General features: G+C 47.3%; 1 protein-coding gene across 8 annotated transcripts in view; it reads left to right on the top strand.

Annotated features, from left to right (window-relative positions):
* The first annotated feature begins 851 nt into the window (after positions 1 to 851).
* Positions 852 to 19986, top strand: part of LOC100077223 (acyl-coenzyme A synthetase ACSM3, mitochondrial) — a 24470-nt gene continuing 5335 nt past the window's right edge. The window contains exons 1-9 of one of the 8 annotated variants that reach the window (XM_039911102.1): positions 854 to 1039; positions 8215 to 8486; positions 11746 to 11956; positions 13864 to 14071; positions 14905 to 15048; positions 15192 to 15348; positions 15637 to 15716; positions 16693 to 16819; positions 17739 to 17819. In XM_039911102.1, coding sequence (XP_039767036.1) covers positions 8244 to 8486; positions 11746 to 11956; positions 13864 to 14071; positions 14905 to 15048; positions 15192 to 15348; positions 15637 to 15716; positions 16693 to 16819; positions 17739 to 17819 — 1251 coding nt within the window. In that variant the 5' untranslated portion in view covers positions 854 to 1039; positions 8215 to 8243. Of the gene's footprint in view, positions 1040 to 6436; positions 6471 to 8214; positions 8487 to 11745; positions 11957 to 13863; positions 14072 to 14904; positions 15049 to 15191; positions 15349 to 15636; positions 15717 to 16692; positions 16820 to 17738; positions 17820 to 19986 lie in introns of those variants that run through there. The other 7 variants (XM_039911099.1, XM_039911098.1, XM_007657579.4 and 4 more) reach the window with 7 other exon arrangements.

Here is a 19986-nt window from a genome sequence, read left to right as displayed (position 1 = left end):
TTCCTGTTTACTTGTTTCCATGTCTGTCTCCACCTTCTAGACTGTGAGCTCTCGTGGCTCAGCGGAAAGAGCCCGGGCTTGGGAGTCGGAGGTCGTGGGTTCTAATCCCGGCTCCGCCACCTGTCAGCTGTGTGACTTTGGGCAAGTCACTTCACTTCCTCTGTGCCTCCGTTACCTTATCTGTAAAAGGGGGATTAAGACGGCGAGCCCCCCGTGGGACAAGATCAGCGTTTAACAAATAGTATCATCATTATTATTCTTGTGGGTGTTACTGTGGGTACTGTGGGTATTATTACTGGGTCTGTTGCTGAACTGTCCTTTCCGAGCGCTTAATACAGTGCTCTGCACACAGTAAGCGCTCAATAAATACGACTGAATGCCTGAATAAATGATCCAGCCCAGAAAGGGGTGCCAGCAACTTTTACGAACCCCCTCCTTCCACCTCAAATCGAGATCAGAACCCGTCCGAACCTCCCCCGGCCTTAGGCCCGCCGGCCGGGCCTAAGGGAGACCGCCTTTCCGAGAGAAAAATCTCCGAAAAATCTTGAAAGTTTCCGATTTGTCCGGAGCACGATATTGTCACCAAGTGAATGAAACTGATGTTGACCAAAGTCCTGTTCTTTCCAGCTGGCCGGCTTCCTCGGAATTCACCTGGTCTACGCTTTTCTTTTGTTTTTTCTGGGAGGGACCGCAGCGGGAAGGGCCGGAAAAGTTTCATTTTCACGCTTGGGCTGCAGCCAAAATCAGTCTTTGGATCCCGTTTAAATCCTTCTGGATCCTCCCTAATTCTCTTCCCCTCTATCCTGCCAAGGGGAGGAGGAGGAGCTGTTCAGAGGTCTCACGTGCCGATAACGGTTGCGAAAGGCTATTTAATCACTGAACCCGAGGCCGCAGTTGATATTTCCCCGACCGGACACTCTTTTCACACTCTTTCTCATTTCCACAGGGAGAAGGCGCGTACAGGGATCTGAGCTGACCTGACCCCCTTCCAGAGGACTTGGCAGCAGGAAAGTGAGTCCGAACACTACTTCGGGACATAGTAAGCGCGTAATAAATACCATTGATTGATTGATTGATTGATTGACCTCAGCCCTGGAGAAAGATGGCTCCTATAAAGTCTTTCGGGTTGTCAAGATAGAGTTGGGAGGTGTGTTTCTCCTTATTCCTCTTTATCCTCTCAAATATATATCCGTGTGTGTGTGTCTCCTTGAAACCTCTCCCCCCACTCCTCTGTTTACGGACTTGGGAGTCAGAGGTCATGGGTTCGAATCCCTGCTCTGCCACTTGTCAGGTGAGTGACTATGGGCAAGTCACTTCACTTCTCTGTGCCTCGGTTCCCTCATCTGGAAAATGGGGATGAAGACTGTGAGCCCCACGTGGGACAACCTGATTATCCTGTATCTCCCCCAGGGCTTAGAACAGTGCTCTGCACATAGTAAGCACTTAGCAAATACCAACATCATCATTATTATTATTATTGTTTAATCCACATTTGGTTGAGAAATAGAAGTTCGGAGAAGACTCTGCAGGTTCTGGAGTCTGGGGGCTGGTGAATCGAAGTCACCTTTCCCCCAAAAGGAGAAGTTAAGAAAGGAGGGGATGGAAGGAGTCTGAGAAAGTTGGGGGTTTCTGGCGAGGCAGGGTCCCACCACCGCGGGCAGAATAAAAACTACCAAGTGTTAATTAAGTTTTAAACTAGAAGTTAAATTAAGTGTTAAGTTTTAAATTAAATTGAGTGATGGGTGGCTTGCCCTGAGGTGGGCTTGGTCATCGCCAAAAGGGGGCTTGGGAGCTTCCAGTTAGCGTTTATTGACTCAGAGGGGCCCAGAACATGTTCATCCATAAAGGCGTCTGGCTCTCCTAGCAGGACTGCTGAAGGATAGTAGTTTTCTGCCGGACTGTACACTCCCTGAAGGCAGGGATTGTGTTGTACTCTCCCAGGTGCTTACTACAGTGCTCTACACAAAGTAAGGACTTAATAAATATCACTGATTGTTTTCAGAATTGCAGTGAATTGGGTGGATTCATCCTGTTTCCTTTTTCCTGTGGTATTTGTTAAGCACTTACTATGTGCTAAGTGCAGGGGTAGATAATAATAATAATAATAACGGTGGTATTTGTTAAGCGCTTACTATCTGCACTGGGGGAGATACAGGGTCATCAGGTTGTCCCACGTGAGGCTCACAGCCTTCATCTCCATTGTACAGATAAAGGGAACCGAGTCACGGAGAAGTGAAGTGACTTTCCCGAGATCAGCCAGCGGCCGAGCGGCCGTGTGGGAAATCACAACCCATGTCCTCTGACCCCCAGGCCCCGGGCCTCCATCCCCTGGGCCGAGTTGCTTTTCTGAGAATTATTTACCGACTGGGTCCAAGTCACTGATGAGGGCAGAGCCTGAGGGAGAGACAAGTGGGGTTATTGCCAAGGTGAACCAGGCACTGTGAAATTGAAGTGATTATGCAGCAGGTACAAAATAGGGCAGGTAGATGCACGCAGCTGCTTCTCCACTCAGCGACAAGCAATCGGTTTAGGTCCTGCCCCTTCCCACTCCCCCATCCTCTCTCCAACCCTTTTGGCTACCTAGACAAAGGCATTAAATGGATTTAAATGCCGGAGCTGCTCTCCTGGGGCCACGCTTGCTTTCTGCCTTCTTTATTGTGCAGCTCTCCTTCCCTGGTGGTGATCCTTATCCCAGAAAAGCCGGCCCGGCAACCACAGCTCTGAGCTCTGAGAAACTGGAAACGGGAGCTCCTTGCCCAATTGGGTGGCTTTGGTTTGTCTTTTAGCATCGCGAAAGGGACTTTCTGCACTGTGAAATGACCGGGGAGCTTTAAAAGGGAGCGATTCCACGGGATTCGGTCTTCGTGGGACCATCGTCGTCGTCTCTGCAGTGTCGACCTAAGTGTTTACCCACTTTAATTAGACACCGGAGATGAGCGCTTTATTGGAGCAAAAATCAATCTGTCTTTGCAATGTCAATCTCTGGAGTGTGTTTCTTGCTATGGGGGAGTTCCCAGAAACCACATCCCCAAGAAGCGACAGCATTTTCTCTCCTTGTCCTTTGAGCGTTCACCTCCCAAGCGCTTAGTACAGTGCTTTGCACATGGTAAATGCTCCATAAATGAGTGAATGTCATCATCATCATCATCGAGGCCTTGTGAGCACCCAAAAAGTGCATATTAATTTGCTAAGCGAGAGGCACCGAATTAGATAAGGGGATGAATAACTTACAGTTCCCAGGTCTTTTCTGCTCAGTGAAACCTATTTCTTTTCAGTGATTTTTTTTAAATGGCATTTAAGTGTTTACTATAGGCCAGGAGGCCGAACTAAGCACTGAGGAAGATACAAAATAATCAAGTTGGACTCTTGAGACAGAGGACGAAGTATTTCCAATAAGGCGCGGATTTCTCCGGGGCCTTTGGCCAGATTTCAGAGGCTCAGTCCATTAAGCTGAAACTCGGAAAATGGATCTTTTATATTGTACTCGCCCAAGCACTTAATACAGTGTTCTGCACACCTTAAGCGCTCCATCAGTACAAGTGATCGATTGACAGCAGGAGATGGAGTTCGGGGAAGGAATCTCTACCAGGAAGGGAAGATTTATTTATTTTTTTGCTTCATTTTTTAAGTAGAGAGGATATCATTGCTCTGACCCACATAACGGGCAGCTCATCCTAATAGGCTGCTGTTTTTGAAGCATATTTGTTCCAAGCTTCTGCTGACTATACTTCTCTGGGCACTCTCCTCCGTAGCGTAAGCTTTCTCCGAAGCCAGACTCCAAAGTCTCCTCTCAAAATCGACTCCTCCTTACTTAGTGGCAGGGGAGAGACCCAGAGGTCACGTTGCATTCCGACTATATTGCTCCTTGCCAGAAATAGTCAACCAGTAAAAACAAACCTTCTGTCAAATGATTCTCTAAGCTCCAATAGCGGAGAATAAAAAGCTGAGAAGGGGCAACAGAGAGGAGACCAAAAAAAAAAAAAAAAGCTGTGGACTATGGAAAAATCTGAGCTCTTAATAAACCTGGGATTGTTTTTATGGCGTCTTCTATTCGTTTTTATTTTTCAAACTAATCTGACTTTTAGGTATTAAAACAACGCAGGCATTAGCTGAGAATATTACTTTTTTCTCTTTAGCTGAGATGAAAATGTTTTGGTTACATAATAAGTGCTTTCTGGACTGAGGTCAGCGTTTAATGAATCCCTTCTTTCTTGAGACGTTTCTCTGGGGTACGTGGAACCACTTGAGAAGTCAGGAGGATAATCGGCTTTCCTTTGGTCTATTTCAACCTCCAGATTTGTTGATCTCTTTTGTCAAACCAGTGCACTCGTACCTTCCCTGGAATGATTCAGTTTAAAAGGACCAGGATAGCATTATATCCCCCTGCTGTTGTTTTTTTCTGCGATTATCAAGTAGGAGGTAGGAGAGTGTCCCGCTTGGATTTCTTGATCTGTGATTTAGCCCCAGTAAATTGTGGTATAGAGGCTTATAAACTATAGGCGCTTAGTACAGTGCTCTGCACATAGTAAGGGCTCAATAAATACGAATGAATGAATAACGTGTAATCCATTTAGTGACGACGTATTTAAAGTTCCCTGGTGATGTTTTATTTTAACAACCTTTCTGTGCCATCTGAGATCAGCCACCCCATTTTAAACAGTAATTCCACAACTGCATATTCGCGTGTCCCACTGTATCTGTTAACCACTTACTGTGTAATAATAATGAGCGTGTTCGTTAAGCGCTTCCTATTTGCCAGCCACTATACTAACAGAGAAGCAGTGCGGCTTAGTGGAAGAAGCACGGGCTTAGGAGTCAGAGGTCGTGGGTTCTAATCCCACCTCCGCCACTTGTCAGCTGGGTGGCCTTGAGCAAGTCACTTAACTTCTCTGGGCCTCAGTTCCCTCATCTGTAAAATGGGGATGAAGACTGGGATCCCCACGTGGGACAACCTGATTACCTTGTATCTATCCCAGCGCTTGGAAGAGTGCTTGGCACATAGTAAGCGCTTAAATACTATCATAATTATTATTCTAACAAAGAGATTAAGCACTAGGGTAGATACAAGCTAATTAGGTTGGACATAGTCCATGTTTCACATGGGGCTTAGAGTCTCAATCCTCATTTTACAGATAAAAGCACAGAGAAGTGAAGTGACTTGTCCAAGATCATACAGCAAACAAGTGGCAGAGTTGGAATTAGAACCCAAGTCTCTCTTACTCTCAGGCCTGTATTCTATCCACTAATCCACACTGCTTTTCTTCAAAATAATAGTATTTACTAAGCTTTCACAGCGTGCAGAGCCCTGCACTAAGCGTTGGGAAAGAGAGCAGCAATAATGTTGTTATTTGTTAAGCACTTACTATGTGCAGAGCACTGTTCTAAGCGCTGGGGGAGATACAGGTAATCAGGTTGTCCCTCCTGAGGCTCACAGTCTTAATCCCCATTTTACAGATGAGGGAACTGAGGCCCAGAGAAGTGAAGTGACTTGCCCACAGTCACACAGCCGACAGGTGGCAGAGCCGGGATAGCCGGGATTAGAACCCACGACCTCTGACTTCCAAGCCCTCGCTCTTTCCACTGAGCCACGCTGCTTCTCTATGGGTCTACCCCAGCGCTTAGGACAGTGCTCGGCCCATCGTAAGCGCTTAACAGATACCAACATCACTACTCTTGTCAGCTGCGCGACTGTGGGCGAGTCGCTTCACTTCTCTGGGCCTCAGTGACCTCCTCTGGAAGATGGGGATGGAGACTGGGAGCCTCACGTGGGACCCCCTCACTCCCCTGGATCTCCCCCAGCGCTTAGGACAGTGCTCCAGTAAGCGCTTAACAAATACCAACATCAGCGTGGCTCAGTGGAAAAGTACGGGCTTTGGAGTCAGAGGTCATGGGTTTGAATCCCGGCTCGGCCACTTGTCAGCTGTGGGACTTTGGGCAAGTCACTTCACTTCTCGGTGCCTCAGCTACCTCACCTGTAAAATGGGGATTAAGACTGTGAGCCCCACGTGGGACCGCCTGATGACCCTGTGTCTCCCCCAGCGCTTAGAACAGTGCTCGGCCCGTCGTAAGCACTTAACGGATACCAACATTACTCTTGCCAGCTGTGCGACTGTGGGCGAGTCGCTTCACTTCTCTGGGCCTCAGTGGCCTCCTCTGGAAGATGGGGATGGAGACTGGGAGCCTCACGTGGGACCCCCTCGTGACCCTGGATCTCCCCCAGCGCTTAGGACAGTGCTCCTAGTAAGCGTTTAACAAATACCAACATGAGGAGGAGGAGGAGGAGGATGCTGATGATGGAGGGGGGGTGGGCGGAGCCTGGGGCGGGAGCGCGCAGCGGGGCCGCGGCGGAGCAGCGGTTAGCGCAGGGTTCCCCGCGCCTCCTCCTTCCCCCTCCCTTTAGCAACGACGCCTCTTCCCTCGCCACCTACTCGTCCTCCGCTCCTCCCCTTTCCCTCCTCCCCCTGCCCGAGGTGAGCCGCCCCTCTGCTGCTTTTTGGACCCTCCAATGTCGGTATTTGTTAAGCGCTTCCTCTGGGCCGAGCACTGTTCTAAGCGCTGGGGGAGGTCCAGGGTCCTCAGGTGGTCCCACGTGAGGCTCACGGTCTTCATCCCCATTTGACAGAGGAGGGGACTGAGGCACCGAGAATAATGATGATGCTGGTGTTTGTTAAGCGCTCACTAGGTGCGGAGCACTGTTCTCAGCGTTGGGGTGATGATGATAATGATGTTTAAGTGATTATTATGTGCAGAGCACTGTTCTAAGCGCTGGGGGAGGTCCAGGGTCCTCAGGTGGTCCCACGTGAGGCTCACGGTCTTCATCCCCATTTGACAGAGGAGGGAAGTGAGGCACAGAGAATAATGATGATGTTGGTGTTTGTTAAGCGCTTACTATGTGCGGAGCACTGTTCTAAACGTTGAGGTAATAATAATGTTGTTTGTTAAGTGATTATTATGTGCAGAGCGCTGTTCTAAGCGCTGGGGGAGATACAGGGCCATGAGGTGGTCCCACGTGAGGCTCACGGTCTTCATCCCCATTATAATAATGTAGGTATTTGTTAAGTGCTTATTAGGTGCAGAGCACTGTTCTAAACGCTGGGGGAGATACAGGGTCATCAGGTTGTCCCACGTGCGCCTCACAGTCTTCATCCCCATTTTCCAGATGAGGTCACTGAGGCCCGGAGAAGTGAAGTGACGTGCCCGCAGTCACCCAGCTGACAGGTGGCAGAGCCGGGATTCGAACCCACGACCTCTGACGCCCAAGCCCGGGCTCTTTCCACTGAGCCGCGCTGCTTAAAAATCACGTGATGAACTCTCGCAGTTTATAACACTGTCTTCTTCAGATCCCCGTGACCATCTGGGACCACCTTTCCCGTTCTTGGGCCGTGGAATTGACCCTGACGTGATTTTTGGAGGGGCGGGGAGAGAGGGCCGCTCTCAATAGCTCGTCGTGGGCGGGGGATGTGTCTGTTCTTGTCGTATCGTTCTCTCCCAGGTGCTTAATACAGTGCTTTGCACACAGTAGCGCTCAAAAATATACGATTGAATGACTGAAAGGGTACTCTGGAACCAGAGAGAAGAATTTAGCTCCCCTCTGCCTAGTTTTACATCTGAAGTGGGAAAACACTCGCAAAAGCCGTAGGACAGAACTCGAAAGAGCCGAGGAGTTCTTCGGAGACTTCTCCTCAAGAGAAGGAAGCAAAAGTAGCCTAAAGCCAACACTTAGAACCCCAAGTAATCCCTCCGGTTTCCCAGACCTCCTAACATTACTCTTCGATAAACATAATTAACAGAAGTCATTCCAGGCCTCTTTCGGAAAGCGGTGCGGGCTGTTAATCTGAACACGAGAACCTTGAGTTTTACCGTGCCTCCACGTGAACAGTTTAAAAGCCATCAAGGTCGAATCCTCATCTCTGAACGTGCCTAAGCAATACTAATAATTAGGTGTTAGACTTTCGAACCTCTCAGTTTCTTCGTGTGGAGAAGAACGACCGTCTTCTGGGAGTCTTCTTTAATGTTCGTAAAACGCTCTCCAAATTATCAGGCAAAAGATGGGATCGCTAGGTAGATCCCATTTAGATCGTCCCTAAGGAGGTAAGGAGGAGAGCATTAGGTGAAGGTCGCTGTTTGAAAACTGAGTTTCTAACCAAGTGTGTGGCGGCTGTTTTTGCAGGCGGCGCATTTAGGGCAGCTCAGCAAAACTATTTGTCATTTCAGACTGATGGTGCTCACCATGAATATCCTGAATGCAGAATAACCCCAGAGGACCGATGGCATTCCTTATCACTGTGAGGATTTTCTTCAGAGCCCAGCCCTTTCGATCCCCGTGGACAAGTAGGCCGTCCTTCCGAGCGTTCCACAGAGATTCCAGACGACTGGCTCCGCAGAATTTCTCAGATTACGAATCTTTGAAGCCATTCGAACCAGAGTTGCCGGAGTATTTCAATTTTGCAAGAGATGTGCTGGATCAGTGGACTTTAAAGGAAAAGGTACGGACTTGGGGCAGAGGGAAACACGAAAGGCCGGTACCCTGTGGGCTCTCCCAGTTTGTACGTCACTCCCCCGACACGTTCAGCTGTTTGGTTCAAGTCGCGAGAGCCAGCGGATCTCCCGGGGCGTGTTTGCCCACACTGCCGTGAAGTAGGACCCAGTTTAACCTCCACTGTCTGTATCCGAAGGGAAGCCGTGAGTGTCCTCCAGTCGATCGGATTTTCCTGGAGGTTTTGGAGTAACTGCATGTAATTAAAAGTACTTCCTGAGCACCTCCTAGGTACAGAACACTGTATACTAGTTCTCCCGGTTCTCGTTAAACTCTCTGCCAAGGAAAACATACGTTGTAGTACCCTGCACTTGTGCACAAGCAGGTTCTTTGATAAAGGGGTATGCGAAACCCAAATAGAAGCAGAGTGTTCTTCTGGAAAGAGCACAGGCCTGGGAGACAGAGAACCTGAGTTCTAATCCCGGCTCTGCCACTTGTCTGCTGTGTGGCTTTGGGCGAGTCGCCTAATTTCTGTGGGCCTCAGTTACCTCATCTGTAAAATGGGGATTAAGACTGTCAGCCCCATGTGGGACAGCGCTCTATACAAAATAAGTGCTCAGTAAATACCACTGATATCCGGTGAAAAGGTTTACAGAATTTACAGCATCACTGTTCCACCTCTCCCTCTGGTTTCTGAAGTGACTCAAGGAGATCATTTGGAAGACTAGCGTTCTCAAGAACGTACATTAGATACCGAGCTTCTCTATATCCTCGCTAATAAAGCCCAAACTCGAAGCTCTGCTTGCCCAGATAATCTGCAATATTGTCATTTCCTGTAAATCTAGAATGATTAATTCAGATTCTTCCAATGCTTAAGTTACTGCCTGGATATACGTTAAACATCTTTGGAAGATAGACTTTTTTTTTTTCTGGGCAGTTGAGTGCTATTTAGTACATATCAAAAGTGCTCGAATTAATGAGGCTTCCAAACATGGAGTTTAAGCATTGGGAAAAACTGCTTTGGCAAACAATAAGGGACAACGCTACACGCTCCTGACAAGCAAGGAGATCAGCGTTTAGTGTTTGTTTGGGGAATGGCTCTTTATCATATGAAATTAAAGATTTGCCAACATTGTTTTATATTTATTGAGAACCTCCGTTTACATAACCCTATAATAAAATGTTCTGTGGACTGTAAACACTCTTCCAAACCTCAGAAAGGTTTCCTTTTGTTCCTTCTGTGCTTTTTCGGACAAGAGGGAACCATATATCTCTGAGGGGTCTATCGGGTGGAGTGCAGGTGTCGTGCTTTTCTTGTTGGAGAAACAAAAAGGATTTAACCTGAGGAGGGTTTAGAAGTGAAAGAGGAAGGTAGTTTGAAGGAGGGAGAACAGAGTGCATTAAGGGCTAGGAATTAAGGGAGAGGGTAACAGAGGAGTAATAATAATTGTATTATCTAAGCACTTTATGCCAAGTACCATGCTGTGCGCTGGGATAAACAGGTCAGACGCAGTCTCTGTCCCACATGGGGCTCACAGATTTAGCAGGAGGGAGAACAGTTATTGAATCCCCGTATTAATAGATGAGGAAATCGAGGCACAGAAAGGTTAAGTGACCAAGGTCCCACAGCAGGCAAATGGCAGAGCTGCGATTAGAACTAAGGTTCCCTGACTCTAGGCCTGTGGTCGTTCTACTAGGCTAGGACTGGCTCTGTTGGAGAGAATCCCCAAAGCACATCATCCCACGTACCTCAGTAATAATAATAATGGTGGCATTTGTTAAGCGCCTACTATGTGCAAAGCACTGTTCTAAGCGCTGGGGGATACAAGGTGATCAGGGTGTCCCTCATGGGGTTCACAGTCTTAATCCCCATTTTGCGGATGAGGTAACTGAGGCACAGAGAAGTGAAGTGACTTGCCCAAAGTCACACAGCTGACAAGCGGCGGAGCCGGGATTTGAACCCATGATCTCTGACTCCCTAGCCCGTGCTCTTTCCACGGAGCCGCGCTGCTTCTCTGCTTCCTCAAGAGATTGTCTGGGTCATGCTCTGCCTTCTCACAGATCAATGACTAAAACATTCAGGGAGTTGGTAATATTCTCCTTAAAGTTAACAACTTTTTTGCTAACCTCTTCTCATACTTCATACCCCTGGGAGTCCAGAAGTTCTTTCCATTGAAATTGCTCCTGCTTTAATGTGAGGTCGTTTTCTTAATTTAATCCTCTAAAGGCATGGAGAAAAAATGGCCAGCCGCCTCTTCATAAAAGCACTTCGATTCATAGAAATAGCTATTAAACTCATCCCTTCGCCTCTTCTCTGCAATTCCATTCACGTTTCCGCACCAGAACTGTTTCTCTGTCCTTACTCGACCGTCCCCCCAACCTTTTTAAAGTGCAGTCACCAAAACAGGACGTGGTAACGTGACATGGGTTTGAAGAGTGCAGAGAGAAAAGCAAAGAGGTGACTTCTCATTCCTTGAGTGCCGTCCACCTTTTAGTACGTCTCAGTGCGATGGTCGCCTATTTAATAATGCACGAGGAGCACTGAGAACTGAGCATTTAAGTAGTCCAGAGCCACCTGATGGAGATCCTCTAAGTCAGGGGGGAGAAGTTTAAGATATTCACAGAATCAATCACTGATCTTTATTGAGCACATGCTGACAGCTAAGCCCCATCCTAAGCCTTTGGGAGAGGAGTAACCGTAGCCAATCGTAATAATGGCGGTATTGTTAAGCGCTTACTATGTGCCAAGCACTGTTCTAAGCACTGGGGTAGTTACAAGGTAAGTATGTTGTCCCACGTGGGGCTCACATTCTTCACCCCCATTTTACAGTTGAGGTAACTGAGGCACAGAGCAGTGAAGTGACTTGCCCAAAGTCACCCAGCTGACAAGTGGCAGAAGCGGGATTAGAACCCACGACCTCTGACTTCCAAGCCCGGGCTCTTTCCACTAAACCTAGCTGCTTCTAATCACGTCCCCTGCCCTCAAAGAGCTTGCGATTCGAAGGAGACTTAACAAAAAATCTCTACAGATAGTTAAAGCAGGAAGGGAAGTACGGATAATAAGAGGAAGTGGGACACGTATGTCAGGGTAGAATAGCTGAATAAATGATCGAACGAGCAAATCAAGAAAAATACACGCCCGGACACGAGCGTAGTCTAAGTGAAGGAACGTATGCACTTTCCTTCTTAAGAGATTCAATTAGACGGGTGCGAAGGGCATGAAACAAGAGCATCGGGCTTCATTTGTCATTCTTCCTATCCTTTCCTAGGCTGGAAAGAGGCCCTCGAACCCAGCTTTCTGGTGGATAAATGGCAGTGGAGATGAAGTGAGGTGGAGCTTCGAGGAACTGGGGTCTCTGTCGAAGAAAGTGGCCAATGTCCTCTCTCGAGTCTGTGGCTTGCAGAAGGGAGACAGGGTCCTTTTGATTTTACCCCGAATTCCAGAATGGTGGCTGGTAAACATCGCTTGTATACGAACGGGTGAGTAAACGTGTTCATTCAAACCCGAGACTTGAGAACGTCATCTGCGGGACATTTCGGATCACATTCCTAAAGGACTGCGTTGCTAAGAATTGAGAATTCATGAACGTGAGATTTTTCCACATTTAATGCAACGGTAACGTTTTCGGGGACTACGTTTTTTCACAGTAAGAATTTCCTTGCCATTTCACAGTAAGAATTTATGGCCTTGCCATAAGACTTTCCAAACAGTCAAGAGCATTTTAATGTATTAATGAATGAAACTTGTGACAAACTTTTGCTTCCTTTCAGTTTAGCAATCAGCCAACCTAACATGTTAGGAGAAGCCCCCAAAATCTAGTGATCTTTTCTCCGATCCAGTTCAGTCGATTTTAATACGTTAATTAGTTTTGAATATGTGTGTGTGTAGTTCTGGCTAAGAAGATGATGTGGAGAATCATCGTCTATTTGGAAGAGCGATCCATATATTCCTCGTTGCCAGCTTCCTAATTTCCTTTTTGACTAAATATAAAACCATTATAAGCCCTTCAAGTCCAAGGTAGTAGAAATAGTAAAGATCAATCATTTCGTCATATTTACTGAGCCCTTACTATGTGCAGAGCACCGTACTGAGCTTTTGGGAGAGTACAACAGAATCAGCACACACGTTCCCTTTCCGTAATAAACTTCGAGTCTAGATGGGGAGACAGACGTTAATGTGAATGGATATTTAATTTATAACTAACTTTCAATAATTTATAACTGTACGTATAAATGGGTGATTTATAATACATAATTTAAAGATATATACATAAGCGCTGTGGGGGTGGGGTGGATAGCAAATGTCCAAAGGTCACAGACCGAAGTGCACAGATGGGTATTTATTGAGTGCCTCCTGAATGCAATGTCTTGTACTAAGCCCCTGATGAGTTCAGTTGATGCTTCCAAAATAAACTGGAATCAGCTGGATCTCGGTTCCAGTACAACAAGAAGACCTGTAAAGGCTGCCCGGTACTCCGTTGTACCGTACTCTCCCGAGTGCATAGTACAGTGCTCTGCACACAGTGGTCAATAAAAACGCTTGATTGATGGATTCCTCTGACATCACTTTCGGCTTGTCATAGCAGCACGAGCGCTAAAATCTCCTGAGGTTTGACTTTAAGGTCATCTGAAAGGATGTTTAACCTGGGGGAGCTTCCTCTGTATGAAGAGTACTGCTGAGAGTAAGCTCCTCGTGGACAGGGAACACGTCTTGTGTTCTGGGGTGAAAATAATAGATTCCTTTTACCAGGAAGATGGGTCAACATTGCTAGGGGATGAAAATGATTTCTCTAGGGCCAACTGAGGCGCGCTGCGGCTCTAGGCCCATCTAAGGCGGTGGCGGGGGAGGGCCAGTGGACCTCTTGCCCCCACTGTGACCTTACCGTTCGCCTCCATCCACCCCTCCGCTCTTCCTCCGGGAGCACCCGGTCCCCACCGCTGACCGTCTCCTCCTATCCCCTAGGAACGCTGCCTCGCCATTCTGGCAAAAAGGAATTTGTCACTTTCACCCCAGAGCGTATTCCCTGTCCACAAGGAGCTCGCACCCGATATCCGACACATTGAGGAAGCTCCCCGACGTTAAACATCCTTTCAGATGACATTAAGGTCGGACTTGGATAGATTTGAGTGCTCACGCGGCCGCATCGAGCCGAAAGCGATGTCAGAGTAGTCAGTCGATCGATGGTATTGAACGCTTGGGAGGGTTCAATGCAACAGAGTCGGTGGACGTGTTCCCTGCCCACAGCGAGCTTCTAAAAGCGGTGAACCCAAAGCTGGGCAAATCAGTCGGTCCACCCCATTTGATACAAAAGGTACCTGTTATCGACCGGGATTATAGACTTGGAGCAATTCAGCCTTCCTATTCAATCTTCTCTGGGCCTCTTTAGGAACTGTGGTCATCCCTGGAACCACGCAGCTGACAAAGAAGGACATTCTCTACAGGCTGCAAGTTTCGAAAGCCAACTGCATTATTACCAGTGACGACTTGGCCCCAGTCGTAGATTCCATCGCAGGTGAATGCAAGACTCTGAAGTCCAAGTTAATTGTATCTGAGGACCCCAGGGAAGGGTGGCTGAACTTAAAAGAGTCGATGAGGTGAGTGACCACGAAAATACTGCAGGAGCATGAAACGAAAGTGTGAAGAAAGATTACACTGGGAGCAAAATGAAGGTGGAATGTTTGTATTTAGAAGAGAGGATAGCGCCACTGGAAATAGCCAGGGTGCCATAAACTTTTCTCACTGGCAGCTCCTCAGGGAAAAGGTCCCTTGCTACCCGTTGTGGGCTGTGATTCTTCCTCGGATATCAGCCCCTCTACCCCCACCTGGTTAAATTAAAACAGATCCCCCCGTAAGCGACAGGATTCACGATTAGCGCATCGAGGTCGTGGGTTCTTGGGTGGGTCACTTCACTTCTCCGTGCCTCAGTCACCTCATCTGTAAAATGGGGATTGAGACTGTGAGCCCCAAGTGGGACAGGGACTGTGTCCAACCCGATTACCTTGGATCCACCCCAGTGCTTAGAACTGTGTCCGGCACATAGTACGCTTAACAAGTACCGTTATTATTATTTTTATACATTATTATTATTGTTAACACCCTGTTTTACGGCTCCTTCCACAACCAGTTAGAACTGATGCTGGGGTTGGGAGACTACAGAGACGTGCTTCTGCTGGAGAGGGGATCAGATTTTGTATTTTTCTCTGAGGCTCCAACCCCGTGCACATTGCTTCTCGTCATGTAGTGAGAGGATAAAATATTGAGCCCTTGGGAAATTAATCTTCCAAGATTGATGGAGGAAAAACCAAAATTATGGGGGAAGGAAGAGAAGGAGAGAGAGAGGAAGAGAGTTTCTGTTTATCATCAGTCTCTAGTTTCCGTAAACGAAATCGGTGGATTCGTTTGTAACGCCCTGTGGTGCGGCTTAAAGACAGGTACCCGATGATCACTCCTGTGTGAAAACGAGACACAACGAGGCAATGACCATTTACTTTACCAGCGGGACAACTGGATCTCCAAAAATGACCGAACATTCCCACTGCAGTTTTGGCATCGGATTAACTGTAAATGGAAGGTACAGAATGAAAGTGCTGCCTGTCGCCTGGATATCCGAACCGTGTCCGATTCGGTGACGATCGAACCGTTAGCTTTTCCTCATCTTAGTTGGGCTTCCTGCCACCAGACAGACACCTTATGGCTCGCCCTTTCTTTTCTCAGGTACTGGCTGGATCTGACCCCTTCAGATGTGATGTGGAATACTTCAGACACGGGCTGGGCGAAGTCTGCTTGGAGCAGTTTCTTTGCCCCGTGGATTCAAGGAGCCTGTGTGTTTGCACATTACATGCCACGTTTCGAGCCTTCCACCATCTTAGATGTAAGGCTGAGAACAGGGCATCAGAATTTTGAGTTTCAAGGCACTGGTGAATGACGACATGCAGACACAAGGCGTAATCAGAATTTTTAGGAGTAAATGACTCCGTACTGATGTGTAGAGAGGTGTCTGGGGTGAATTTTCTCGTCTCATCCTGAATGAAACCCCTAATCTCAAGTGTGCCGGCTAGTCTTAACAGTTTCAACTTGGGTTGGGGGAGGAGACTTAGAAAGCAATAGCAAAATGATATTTTGGTCCTCAGATCTGTGACTTATTTCTTCCAAATTCTAGACCCTGTCCAGATTTCCCATTTCTGTCTTCTGTTCTGCTCCAACTGCATATCGAATGCTTGTGGTGAATCCACTGGAAAGGTAAATGAAAATCATAAAAACTAGCACAAGGTATTAAACCCAATGAAATTTGCCAATTTTTTGGATAAATATTGACTTGAAATAATGATCCCTCTTCACCACCGAAGGACCGACTCATCCCAGAGGAAACTCTTCCTCAATCAACCAGATGTGTTTATTGAGCACTTATTGAGTGCAGAGCACTGTACTAAGTCCTTGGGAGAGTACAGTATAACAGAGGTGGTAGGCACTTTCCCTGCCCACGATGAGCTTACAGTCTAGAGAGGGAGACAGATATTAATATAAATAAATTAGGGGTATGTACATAATTGCTGTGGGGCTGAGGGAGGGATGAATAAAGGGTGGAAATCTAAATGCAAGGGAGATGCAGAGGGGATTGGGAGAAGAGGAAATGAGGGCTCAGTCATTTGTTCAATCATTCGTTCAGTTGTATTTATTGAGCGCTTACTGTGTGCAGAGCAGTGTGCTAAGCGCTTGCGAGAGTACAACACCACAATAAACAGATACATTCCCTGCCCGCAAGGAGCCAGGGAAAGCCTCTTGGGCTTTTAATCAGCACATGTGCAATAAAACCTGTTTCTCTTAGCCACGGACACTGCAATTTTAATTTGAATGACAAAACTATTAGTGTGAGTACAGCTCTACGGAGTATAATGTCACGCTCCCATTAAGCAACAGCCCAATATTAACAAACTATAACCACTCACCTCCTTGCCTACAGTGATTAAATAATCTGTGCCTAGAAAAGATTTTGACTTCATTTGAGTTCTCATATACTTCTGGGGTTAGAAGGGTGTGTAAATATTTTTGGTCCTAGCTCCAAGGCTTTGGCACAATATGCCAATATGCCATTCTTTTGACTCCTGGCAGTGATGTCATCCCTGCCGTATATTGCTGCAAAATACAGAACAACCCCCTACAGCCAATTCAATCTTCTTCTCGGTCCCCTCTCCCCGCTCCTTATGTCTTTTCGGAGAAGTTATAAATTCAACAGCCTGAAGCACTGTGTGAGTGCAGGGGAACCAATCAACCCCGAAGTGACTGAGCAGTGGAAAAACAGCACTGGCCTGGATATCTACGAGGGCTTTGGGCAGACTGAAACGGTAATCATTCGTTTTAAAGCCATGGGTCCCTTCCAAGCCACGTAGCAGAAAAAGGTATACGGGCTCACCTACCTTTCTTATCGTCTTCTGAGAGAAGAGGAAAAGGAGGCGGAAAATTTAAAGAAATGAATTTGAATGAGCTACACGATACGGTAGATGGAAAAAACAGGAGAACGTTAAGCTCTTCTGAGGAAGGGCACGAATGAATCCGACCCTATATCTCTCTTCCCTTGTTTTCGGTTTTATAATCTGGAGCTAGGAAGATGCCTGTTCCGCACATGATGGATGCCTATCATGCCGTCTGTATGTCTCGCGTGCCTACATGTTGATCGAAGAGAGTGGAGGCAGGGAGATGAGTGAGGAGATAATGCAGTAGACTTGCTGGGAGATGAGAGGAACTTGAATCTGGTGCCGCCCTTCTGTGTGGAAAGGAAGGGGTGGAGACAAAGAAATATCATGGAGAAAGAACTGACCGGTTTTTGCGACAGAATGTGAAAGTTATAGAAAGGAATCAAAAGGAAAGGATGGAAATCAAAGCATTAGCTTGTATATATCTATACTTACATATACTTACATACATATGTGTGCGTATAAATATATATTTAGATATTTATGATATTCGTTAAGCGTTTTCTATGTGCCAGGCACTGTACCAAGCACTGGAGTATTCATTCATTCAATAGTATTTATTGAGCGCTGGCTATGTGCAGAGCACTGTACTAAGCGCTTGGAATGAACAAGTCGGCAACAGATAGAGACAGTCCCTGCCGTTTGACGGGCTTACGGTCTAATCGGGGGAGACGGACAGACGAGAACGATGGCAATAAATAGAGTAGATACAAGCAAATCAGGTTGGACACAGTCCATTTTCAAACAAGATCTGAAGTTCCCGTGCTTAGATTCTTTCTTTCTTTTCGAGGTGCTAGTCTGTGGAGTTTTCAAGGGGATGAAAATTAAACCTGGCTCTATGGGAAGGCCTTCTCCAGCTTTCGACGTTCAGGTCCGTACGTCATTTTTGCAAAGGTTGGGTGAACAAGGAAGAAGAAGGAGGTTTTTTGGCCCTCGTGTTCAATAGTTTCCCCTTGGGATTTAGCAGTAGCTGAACTCTAGGGGCAATTTGTCTGGGTTTGCTCGAAATGTGTCGCCATTCTCAAATTTGGACTCACCACCCTTTCCTCCACAGTTTTCATTTGCCAGTCGGCAGCTCCAAGAGGAGGCGGAGTTACACTCGGGTGCAGGTTTTTGAGCTACAGACCAAATAATCCTTGCTGTAACCACATACCCCACCACCAGATTTACCCTAAATCTGATTACAATCCCAGCTGCAGCCAATCGATGGCATTTATCGAGCGCTTATTGTGTGCAGAGCACTGTGCTGTGGGCTTGGGAGAGTACTGTAGAGTGGGCAGATACAAACCTCGCCCTTGAGAGGTTTACGGCAGGAGTACCGCATCCATGGTGATCAGAAAGTGGCTTCTCTGTTTAGAAGATCCGTGGGACGGGTCAGCATGAAGGGTTCAACCAAGGCTCGCCCTTTTGATTCTAATTATGGGGGTCAGAGATTTGCACGCCCACCCCGCCCCCAAATAGGGACCTTCCCTATTGAAGCAGAGCCCCTGGGGAAGATCTGCAGAGAAATAGGTGTGGCTGCCCCATAGGATTATACTTTGGGGGACCGGGATTCACCACTGCAGAACTCGTTCATGTGTCTGGAATGCCACATTCAACCATTTTGAATTGCTAAAGTCAAAATGGTAAGGAGGAACAGGCTTAGTCTGTCCCGACATCCACATTCAAGCCCACAGTGTCATACTTTTTATTGGGTATCACAGTTTTTTAAAAAAGAACTCAAGACTTTTAACAAACCCATCGACCCCCCTCAACATCGAATCACCCTTTCCTCGGCTTTTTCCTGCCTCCCAGCCATTTCTCGAGAGTTCTCCCACCTGCTCTCCAAATCCACCTCCTCTACCTGCACCTCTGACCCTAACCCCTCTCACTGCCCAAAACAGCTTGAGCTTACCCTCTCCCCCCGGCTCTCACTGCTATTTTCAACCTCTCACTCTCCGATGATTCCTTCCTCTCTGCCTCCAAACACGCTCAGTCATGCTGTTTTTCATATGTTGTATCATCATCCTCTCCCTGGATGACCCTAACGTTCTGTCCTAAGACCTCTAATAGTCTCGCTTTACGCTCGCTCTCTCGTCCACTGGTATGGTTCGAGCTAGCACCTCTTTGCAGATGACTCCCTCATCAATCTCTTTAGCCCTGACCTCTGATCTAAACTTCAGTCCCACATGTCTTCTTGCCTCTAGGACACCTTCACTGGGATTCCCTGACAGCACCTCAGTCGATGCCTAAAATTCATCTTTTCCCCTAAATTAACTCCTTCCTAACTTTCCCATCTCAGTTGCTATACCGCCGTCCTCCTGTCCTAGAAACCTGCAACCTGTGTGTCGTTCTCAGCTCCTCGCTGTCCCTTAACTCTCACGTTCAATCTTTTGTCATATCCTGCTGGTTCCTCCTAAACAAGCTCCCTGGGATCTACCCTTTCCCCGCCATCTAATCAGCTACCATCCTTCGGGCAAGTTCTGGCCATATAGTGACTAGATTCTCTTATCTGCCTTCTCGCTGCCTCCAGCCTCTCCCCACTTCAATCTTACTGCACGGATCATCTTCTTAAATAAAGCATCACGCGGCGCACATCCCTTCTCTCCTCAAAACCCTTCACTGGCTTCCCACGCCCCTCCGACTCAAAGAAGATCTCACCGACAGCTTCATGACTTCTCACCATCTGACGAGAAGCAGTGTGGCCGAGCGGATAGAGCACGGGCCTGGAAGTCAGAAGACCTGGGGTCTAATCCCGTTTCCACCACCTGTCTAAGGCGTGACCTCGGCTACGTCACATAACTTCTCTGTGCCTCAGTTACCTCATCGGTAAAATGGGGATTCGTACTGCGAGTCCCGTATGGGGCATGGACTGTGTCCAACCTGATCAGCTTGCATCTACCTCAGTGCTTAGTACAGTGCCTAGCATGTAGAAAGCATTTAACCGTCAAAAAAATCTGACCTTCCTTACCTATCTGCTCTCTTCTTCAGCTTGCCCCAGCTCGCTCTCTTCGTTGCTCCCAAGCCAACCTTCTAAATGTACCTTGCTCTTGGTTCTA

Source organism: Ornithorhynchus anatinus, chromosome 2 (genome assembly GCF_004115215.2).
Source record: "Ornithorhynchus anatinus isolate Pmale09 chromosome 2, mOrnAna1.pri.v4, whole genome shotgun sequence".
Lineage (NCBI taxonomy): Eukaryota > Metazoa > Chordata > Mammalia > Monotremata > Ornithorhynchidae > Ornithorhynchus > Ornithorhynchus anatinus.
Note: the sequence above shows the minus strand (reverse complement) of the source record. Positions and strands in the feature narration are given on the sequence as shown.